The 10,096-nt window shown below is 49.1% G+C and overlaps 1 protein-coding gene across 2 annotated transcripts in view; it reads right to left on the reverse strand.

Moving 5' to 3' along the window:
• Dnah2 (dynein, axonemal, heavy chain 2) overlaps window positions 1-9,002 on the reverse strand; it is a 125,053-nt gene extending 116,051 nt beyond the window's left edge. Inside the window, exons 1-2 of one of the 2 annotated variants that reach the window (NM_001100676.1) lie at window positions 8,458-8,526; window positions 6,309-6,491 (exon numbers count right to left, since the gene is read on the reverse strand). In NM_001100676.1, the coding sequence (NP_001094146.1) occupies window positions 6,309-6,477 (169 nt within the window). In that variant the 5' untranslated portion in view covers window positions 6,478-6,491; window positions 8,458-8,526. Of the gene's footprint in view, window positions 1-6,308; window positions 6,492-8,457 lie in introns of both variants that reach the window. The other variant, XM_039087612.2, reaches the window with a different exon arrangement.
• Window positions 9,003-10,096: the final 1,094 nt, after the last annotated feature.

The following is a 10,096-nucleotide window of genomic DNA, read 5'->3' on the forward strand; positions in this document are numbered from 1 at the left end:
GGAGAGAGGAAGGGACAAACTAGACAGAACTGAAGGCCTGGGGGGGGGGTAGGACGCCCTGTCCGCCAGAAAGAAGGGATGGGGACAAAGAAGGAAAAGATGAGAAAATGAAATGAATGATTTGCAGATGCTGAGCTCCTGGGGAACTAATGGCTCTCCATTTTTCACTCAGGACCATCCTCTGAGCCGAATGGCCAAATGGCCAAATGGCCACCATCCTCTTCAAGAGCTCAGCTGGGCTTGCTCCCACAACATTACCCCAGCTGGGGCTGTTGACCTGTGCCCTTCACTCATAAAAACAGGGAAGGAGAGGTGGGAAGCCTCACCTAAGCATCTCCCACCTCCTTTAACCACTTGTTTGCCATTCTGCCCTAACTGCATATGGCCTGGGGGTCTCGGGGCAAGGCTAGAGTGTATACAGATGAAGAAGAGCTAAGGGGGAGAGGGGTTCTATCTATGCTGTTATGGGAAAAATACTATCCCTGCTGAGTAAAGACATCCCCAGATGGAGGACTCCTACTCCTGTAAGGAGCCCCTCACTTATGCTCGGTAAGACAGACCACTAAACCATATATATATATATATATATATATCTGCGGATTGTGTTAGGACCATGGAGGGAGACATTGCTGACATCTCCCCAAGAGAAGAAATTTTAGCTACAGGAGACCGAGTGGAAACTCTAACACAATTGAGACCAAGGCATTTGTGCTGGCACACCCCTTTCATTCCAGCACTGGGAAGCAGAAGCTGTGAGTTCAAGGCCACCCTGGTCTACAGAGTGAGTTCCAGGACAGCCAGAGAAACCCTATCTTAAAAAGACATGCAATGCCACAACAGTATACAACATTCATGGATCTATGGAGAAAACTGAGCAACAGTAGAAAATACATCCCGCTTTGAGACAGCAGTGGCCTCTGAGGAAGAAGAAAGCCTAGGGATGGTGAACAGAGATGTGTTAACCTCACAGTTTTCTGTTCCGCCTATGATCCCTTATCCACATTCTTGATATCAGAAATACTCTGAAGTCAGAACTGTATGGAGCTTAGAGTGTAGGCCAGAGGGAGAGCCTGTGCTTACCAGAGCAAGATCCAGCTCTAGAACAGGACAGAATAAGATTTAAGGTTGTGATGCCATGTGTGACATCGTGTGTGACCCAGGGGCTGGGATGCAGCTGAGGTGTTAGCCACGCATGCATGAAGCTCCGAGGTCAAGCTCCAGCCAGCCACGCCTGCAATCCCAACACCCCGAAGATGGAGGCAGGGGGATCAGGAGTTGAAGGTTATACTGGCTGGCTTTGTGTGTCAACTTGATGCAGGCTAGAGTCATCAACGAGGAAGGAGCTTCAGCTGAGGAAATGCCTCTATGAGATCCAGCTGTAAGGCATTTTTCTCAATTAATAATCAATGGAGGAGGACCCAGCCCATTGTGGGTGGAGCTATCCCTGGGCTGGTGGTCCTGGGTTCTTTAAGAAAGCAGGCTGAGGGGGTTGGGGATTTAGCTCAGTGGTAGAGCGCTTGCCTAGCAAGCGCAAGGCCCTGGGTTCGGTCCCCAGCTCTGAAAAAAAAAAAAAAAAGAAAAAAGAAAAAGAAAAAAAAAGAAAGCAGGCTGAGCAAGCCAGGGAAAGCAAGCCAGTAAGCAGCACCCCTCCAAGACCATCAAGACCATCAGCTCCTGCCTCCAGGATCCTGCCCTGTTTGAGTTCCTATCCTGACTTCCTTCATTGGTGAACAGGACTGTGGAAGTGTAAGCCAAATAAACCCTTTCCTCTCCGACTCGCTATTTGGGAATGGTGTTTCATTGTTCAGTAGAGACCCTAAGACGAAGATCAATTTTGGCTACACAGGAGATTGAAGGCCAAGTTGGCTTATATGAGATCCTGTCTCAAAAAAACAAAAGTAATGTAACATTGTTTAGCATGAAATCCTTGGTCCCGTTCCAGAGAGCTCTAGAGCAATAGTTAACGACCACACTTTATTACCATATTTCTGCAGTAAAATATATGAATATTTATAGTAAATGGCTTGAACAGACCATAAATACCTTTGTGTCAGCTTAGGTTAGATTTTGCCACCAAATAAGTTTATACGCCAGACTTTATAGGGGCGGGAACTTGCAAGCTAGAGGTTTCAGGATCTTTTTAAATACGTTGTGTCAGGGTGGGAGCAGTCACAAAGGTGCCACCGTGTGCATGTGGCTGTCAGACTACAGCTTATAGGAGTCAGTTCTTGCTTTCTCTCATGTGTGTTCCAAGTATAGAACTCAGGTCATCAGACTTGGAAGCAGGTACCTTTAACCCCTTAGTCACCTGACTTGCCCTTGTTAGGAAATCAAACAGGGCAGGATTCCTTGGTCTGTTGGTTTGGAGGGTGGGGGTTTGAGACAAGATTCCTCAGTATAACAAGCCCTGGTGCTATCCTGGGCTCAATTTGTGGATCAGGCAGACCTCAGACTCATAGAGATCTTCTTGTCTCTGCTTCTCAAGTGCTGGGATCAAAGGCTCAAGCCACCATGCCTGGCTAGAGTTTTGAGAAATGCAGAGAAGGCCTGACTATAATTTTTCTTCTAATGGTAACAGAATAGAATGTAGGGCAAAGGTCAGGAGGGCTCCGTGTGCAGCTCAAAGGTAGGATCAACACTTAAAGCCCAGGGCTCACCTCCCAGTGCTACGAAAAAGAAAATTTAATGTTTAAGCCTTTATTTAATGTGTGTATTTTTGCCTGCATATATGTCTGTATACCTGGGGCCTGTGGAAAACAGAAGGCATCAGACGCCCTTGAACTGGCTGGAGTAACAGGCAAATGTAAGCTACCATCTGGGTGCTGGGAATCAAACCCAGTCCTCTGGAAGAACAATCAGTGCTCTTAATACGCCACACACACACACACACACACACACACACACACACACACACACACACACACACACACACCAGAAATCTAAAAAGATGGTCTGGGAGCTGGGAGCTGGGAGCTGGTTCAGCCAGTAAGTGCTTGCTGTGCAAACCTGAATTTGGACCCCCAGCACCCATGTGAAGAGCTGGGTGCGTATTCCTATACTTCACTGCTGGGAAAACAGAGATGAGAAAACCTCTGGGGCTCGCTGTACAGCCAGTCTAGCCAATCAGCAAACTCCAGGCTCAGTGAAAGACCTTGTCTAAGACAAAATAAGATTGACTGAGAAAGACACCCAGTGTCAGCCTCTGGTTTCCTCATTCATGTACGTCTGCAAGTGTGCAAGCACACACACACACACACAGAGAGAGAGAGAGAGAGAGAGAGAGAGAGAGAGAGAGAGAGAGAGAAAGAGAGAGAGAGAACTCATCAGTTAGGAGAACGCACTGCTCTTGCAGAGGACCCAAGCTCTTCACAGTTCCCAGCTCCCACACCAAATGGCCTACAACCCCTATAATCCAACTCCAGAGAACAACAACACATTCTTCTTCGGGCTTCCTTTGACACTACATTCATGTGCACAAATCCACACTCTCTCACACACCCACAATTAGAAACCTTTACAAATAAATATTTCTTTAACAGGTAAGGGTTTTTTTTTTAAAGATTTATTTATTCCATGTATGTGAGCACACTGTCACTGTCTTTGGACAGACCAGAAGAGGGTATCAGATCCCATTACAGATGCTTGTGAACCACCATGTGGTTGCTGGGAATTGAATTCTGGTCCTTTGGAAGAGCAGTCAGTGCTCTTAACCGCTGAGCCATCTCTCCAGCCCCAGGTAAGGGTTTTTCAGGGTCAGGCATGACGTCACATGCCTTTAATCCCAGCAGGAAGATCTCTGTGAGTTCAGGACAGCCTGGTCTACATAGCAAGCTCCAGGACAGGTAGGACTACATAGGATACCCTGTTTCAAAACTAACCAGTAAAAAAAGGAAATAAAAAAGTTTGGAGAAAAAAAAAAGCCAGGTGGTGGTGGCACACCCCTTTAATAACAGCACCTTGGAGGCAGAAGCAGGTAGATCTTTGTGAGTTCAAGGCCAGCCTGGCCTGAAGTTGAGAGCAATTTCAAGGATAGTTAGAACTACATAGAGAAATCCTGTCTTGGGGAGGGTAGAAAGAAAAAAAGAGAGATAGGTTTTCTGTGGTACCTGAAGATTGGTGCACCCATTCTGAAACATTTTCTATTTGTCTCTCAGAAGTTTCTCCAAGCCAAACCTTCCCTGCTGCATCCCCCAACTCCTCCTGGTACCAGGCTCCTTGGAGCAAGTCAATTTTAAACTGATTTGACCTGGGCACATGAGACATCAGAGATGGTAATGTTACGCATTTCTAGAAGACTAGGCCTGCACTTCACCTCCTACCCCTTACTAGTAATACCAGCGAGGATCCAGCAAAGGCTCAGGTCTACAGTCCCAGAATTTGGAAAACTAAAACTGAAAGGTCAAGAATTCAAAGCAAGGGCTGGAGAGATGGCTCAGTGGTTAAGAACACTGGCTGCTCTTCCAGAGGTCCTGAGTTCAACTCCCAGCAACCACATGGTGGCTCACAACCATCTATAATGAGATCTGATGCCCTCTTCTGGTGTGTCTGAAGACAGCTACAGTATACCAATATAAATAAAAATTAATAAAAAAATTAAAAAAAGAATTCAATGCAAGAACAAGAGTTCAAAGCCCTCCTGAGATACATAAGAAAACCCCATCGGGGTTGGGGATTTAGCTCAGTGGTAGAGCGCTTGCCTAGCAAGCACAAGGCCCTGGGTTCGGTCCCCAGTTCCGAAAAAAAGAAAAGAAAAAAAAAAAAAGAAAAAAAAAACCCATCTCAGTGTGTGTGTGTGTGTGTGTGTGTGTGTGTGTGTGTGTGTGTGTGTGGCTAGCACACCCACAGCCCTAAGCCTATTCCCAATGTCCCATTACAGTGTGGTAGAGCACTTGCGTAGCATGCATGAGGCCTAGGATTCAACCCTCCTCAACACTGAAGGAAAAAAGAGCGGATGGGGAGGGATCAGCACATGAGGGTGTTTAGCACCAAGCCTGACCACATGAGTGTCATTCCTACAACCCATGTGGTGAAAGGAAAGAACCAACTCCCCGAAAGTTGTCCTCTGACCTCTAGTATTCGTGATATGAGCAGGCACACCCCTCCATTTGCATGCAAACACTAAACAAGTAAGTAAATAATTAAATAATTAGGGGCTGGAGAGATCACTCAGTGGTTGAGAGCACTGGCTTCTCTTCCAGAGAACTTAGGTTTGACTTCAGCAGCCACATGGGAGCTCACCATCTGTACTGGCGTTTTAGGGGAGGCTGGGTCTGACCCTCTGGCCTCCACCAGATATATGCATGTGGTGCTCAGACGAACTCAGGCAAAACACCAATACGTATAACAGAAGAAGAGAAGTAGTAGGAGTAGTAAGATACTTATTAAATAAAAGTTTAAAGGTCAACAGAAGATTATATTTCTCTTCATCATTACAGGACTAGCAATACCAGCAAGTCGGGCTTTAAAGGTGAGGTCTACACCTGGCTCACCGCCTCAGGCCACTGGACAGGATCTAAATGAAAAGCAACTGACAGCAACCAAGACCCCCAACCCCTCCAACCACGGTGGCTCCGGGATCAACGCCACAAGAGGCAGCTCTTTGTTCTCTCCATGTAGGCTTCTCTTCCTGTCACCCTGAACCTGAACCTCCACAACCGACCAAGTCTCTGCCAAGATGAGGAGGAAAATACAGGAGCTTTCAACAGATGGTAGCAAGCATCAGCCGGGCTTAGGAATCAAAGGGTGGCAGAGCAGGCTGGGTCTCCATGGTGATGGGCTTAATGGAAGAAAAACACTATTTGTTTTGCCACCCAGGGTGAAAATAGGGAAAAAGGAAGAGAGCAAACCCTCTACGGTGGGGTGGGAACAACCAGGAACACTTGAAATGAGGAAGAAGCTAGAGGAAGAATTGGCTGGCACATGGATGGGAAATTTTTAAGAGAGAATAAATAGCAGGCTAGCCAGGAAGTAGACACGTGCACATATAAAAAGAAAAGAGAGAAGGGCAGAGGCTCCGTGGAAAGCCTTTCAGATACAATATCACAGCCATCCTGCTTCTTGGTCCTGCTCCCTGACACCGAGGTGGGCATGGTGGTGCCCCCTTCAATCCCAGGGCTTGTGAGGCAATGGCAGGCAGACGCCCATTGAATTCCAGGCCCGCCTGGTGTACCTAGCCAGTTTGAGACCACCCAGAGCTACACAGAGAGACCCTGTCTCAGGAAAAAAGAAAAAAAAATAGCACTCATAAAGCCTCTCTAATTTTCCCCGCCGTCCATTTCTAGGCAGCCTCTGTCTCAGCAAGTACTCACCAGACTCCTCCTTCATGGGCTCGTACTCTGGCTCCGGAATGATAGGCAGCTGAGAAGTCTCCTTCTCAACTCCTGGGGCCACAGTGGACTGAGGAGGTCGGCCAGGTCGGCCTGCCCGGGGGCCTCCCCGGCCACCCACTTTTCGCTTCTTCTCCGCTTTGCTTGCCATCTTGAAGGCAAAACCTGCAGGTACATGGGTGTCGGAAGTCCACCTCCAGATCCCACCTCTAACCCAGCCTCCCAATACACACATTCCCTTCTGAATTCTGACACTGAGTGGGATATCCCAGATGATCTTATTTTCTGGGGGGTATCCTGCTATACACTCGGGGCATACCCAAGAGACCCTCAGAGCTGGGGGAGGGGGTCACAGTTCAGGGGTAAAGTGCTTGCTTAGAATGTGTGCAAGGCCTTGTGTCAGACTCCGAACACTGGATTTAAAAAGGACGGGGTTGGGGATTTAGCTCAGTGGTAGAGCGCTTGCCTAGCAAGCACAAGGCCCTGGGTTCGGTCCCCAGCTCCGGAAAAAAAAAAAAAAAAAAAAAAAAGGAAGGGGGACAATGGATTCCTCACCTCTTCCCTGGGATAACCCAAATTCTTCACAGAATCAGATTAAAAGTCAAAGCCCTCTCCCAGCCCCCGGCAGGTCAGAAGGCTAAGGACCTGAGTTCAATCCCTGGGTCCATGGGGCACCAACACCCACAAGCTGTTCTCTGCCCTGCACTTACATACCATGGCACGCACACACACACACACATACACAGACAATAACTGCAAATGGGGGAAAATCAAGGTCTCATAAGCCATCAGGAACAAATAGCAGACACGGGAACTAAAAAGATAACGTCCTGATCTCAGGACCACAAGAGTTTGGTTCCCAGCACCGACACCAAGTGATTCACAACTGCCTGTCACTCCAGTCCCTGGTGATCTGACTCCCTCTGGCCTCCTTGGGTACCTGCACAGGTTTGCATACACATATATGTACATATAAATTAAACCTTTTATTTTTACAACAGAAACACCACTAAGGCAGGGTATGGAAAATGTATGAGATGTTCACCACACTACCCTATAGTTTCCTGAATGCGAGACAGCCCAGGAAGGGGAGCACCATCACTGCTGTCGTTGTGTCAAGTCACTGAGGCAAACCAAGACGATTTTCCTTAGCACCTCCCCACTTAAATAAGAAGAAAAAAAAAAAAAAGCTCCTCCTACTACACTGAAATCTCAACAGCCTCAGACAAAGACCGTGTGCACAAGTCTCTTTAGTCTGTAATCGCTTAGAGGTGGGAGCCTGTTCAGTGTGTACTGTGGTTTTTTAGGCCTGTTGGTCGAGTCTACGCTAAGTACATAATTTCAGGATCACCAGATTCCAAATGTCCTTAGGAGCAACCAGGAACCAAGAAGGACAAAAGACATCCAAATTATGCAAGGGTGAAAAAGAAACGAATGGCATGAGGAAGACTCAGTGGGAAAAAACAAACAAACAAACAAAAAAAAAAAAAAACAAAAACAAAAACAAAAAAAAACCCAACCATGTGAGGAGCACAGAACCTCCAGGAACACACACTATAGAATGCTCTGCACTCCCTCTTCCTCCTCGGGAGCCTGACAGCCACCTGTGGCTGCCTTTCCTCATCCCCACAGGCTGCCACAGGCATTGATCATGGGTTATGAATTTCAAACTTGAAGGATTTGTACTTTGCTCCAAGGAAAAAACGTTCTGTTAGGCCAACAAATCAATAAAACCAACTGCAAGAGTGTGGTTTCCTTCCTTAGCCTCAAGGGAAGCATCCAGCTCCCCTGAGCCTCAAGCTGGAGCCTCAGGAGACATAATCCACACTGCAGGCACGGGAGAAACTGTCCCAGCCTGGGGCTCACTGGGGTTACTAGAAAATATCTCAGGGCCCTCCTGCTCCTCAAACTGGTCACCAGTAGGCAGTATCCCTCACAACTTCTTGCTCACACAACTGTCCCCCCTTCATTGCACCCTGAGTTGCCCTTCTTCCCCTCAATCATAAATGCTCCTTGCTCCCCTCTCCCCCTATAACCACCCCTAGCTCCTGACTCCTCCACAGCTGCTCTTCCTCCCTTACAGCTGCCCCTTTCCCCAGCATTCTTTCCTTCCCTCTGTCCCGACACACACCTCACAATGTCGACCCTCTCCTCCCTAGACCGACGGTTGGGTCACACCAACCAAGAAGCTGCCCCGCGTGGCCCTCCCAGGCCCGCGCCTGCATGCACGCGTCGCCATGGCAACTCGGGGCCGGGAGAGTAAGTGGCGGGTCTGCGGACACTGCGCAGGCGCGTTGCTCCGCCGCCCCACCCCACGAGAGTCTTTCACGCGTGGATCTGAGACTAAAGGGCAAGGGGGGGGGTCTAGGGTTTCGAGAACTACTAAATCTGGGAGCCGAAGGTGTGGGGAACAGCTCCCGCCTGGATTTGAGGATCAAGCTGGAAGGGCTGGGACTGAAAACGAGACTCGGTCTCGCAGGATGTGGAAAAGACCCGGGTGTGGGGGACCCAAACGCACGACCCGGGCCCCCAGGTGTGTGGGCTCCGGCCTGCACGGGTCCAGCAGGTGGCGCTCGGGGTGCTGCCTGCGAGGTTCGTTCACCTTCTAGAAAACTCTCCAGGATTTCCAAACAGCCACGGCTGCAGCTGGGTCCAGGGGAAAAACCGGGGCTGGAGCACCCCTGCCCTCCTGCTGCTCCCGCTTCTTACCCCGGATTGGGGACTAGTATTGCTGGGAGGCACGGGGCGGGGGAACCGGGTGAAGGCTGGAACTGGATTTTTTTTTTTTTTTTTAAATCAGAGGATTGGCTTTGAAAAGCGTTGCTGGTTTTGGGGGGCGAACGAGAGGCGGGGACTCCCCCGGGGAAGGTGACCCGGCCTGGGAGGAGCTTTGCTCTCCATAGGAACAAAGGCTGCGTCCCAGAGCAGCTTGGAGAGCACTGGAGGGGCAGCACTGAGCGGGTGCTAGGGGGCGCTGCATGTCCTGGTGGCTGGAAGGCGGAAAAGACAACTGTACCCGGGGTCTAAAGACGCTTTGGGGAGACGTGGGAAATGCAGTGAGGAAGCAGAATCATGGGAATAGGGAGGCGCCCTCCCTGCTTCCATCAATAGTGCCTAATTAAGACAAAGCCAGCAGCGAGCCCACTGATTACATTTCCATGAGGAGCTAAATTGATGACATTTTCTTTGCTGGATATGAAGAGACGCTGGCACCTCAGTTCCCATTTTCACACCTGACAGGTCTCATTTTGCCGGAAGTGGCAGTCCCTAGTACTCCTGGAGGCCAATATATTTATCTAAACTCTGACCCAAGCCACCATAATTGACAAGTCCTCCCTTAACACCACCACCTTCCCTGTTTGCAGTGTAGCTCAAGCTGGCGTCAAACTCTCAAACTTCGAGTCCTGCCTCTGCCTCCTGGGTGCTGGAATTACAGGGGTGTGCTGCCACATCTGGCTACCGCCATTATCCTGAAGATGGGTTTCCGGGTTCTGATTTGTGTGGTCTTTGGCCCAGCCCAGACTCGTGTTGCTGAGAGAGCAGGGATTGAAGGAAAAGAGACTCTGCCACACCCTAAAACCAGCAGCTGGGATGGAGCACATAGGTAATCTTCCAGCCAGATAGCAGAGAGGGGTAATGTGACTGGTCAGAATCCCAAGGGAAAGGTCCCAAAGGACTGAAAATTTGTGGGGAGGCTTGGAATGGGGATCCTCCAGGGTGGGTTCCTGAATCCCTCAGGGGAAGGAACTTTGCATAGACCCCTTTTCTCT

Source organism: Rattus norvegicus, chromosome 10 (genome assembly GCF_036323735.1).
Source record: "Rattus norvegicus strain BN/NHsdMcwi chromosome 10, GRCr8, whole genome shotgun sequence".
Classification (NCBI taxonomy): Eukaryota; Metazoa; Chordata; class Mammalia; order Rodentia; family Muridae; genus Rattus; species Rattus norvegicus.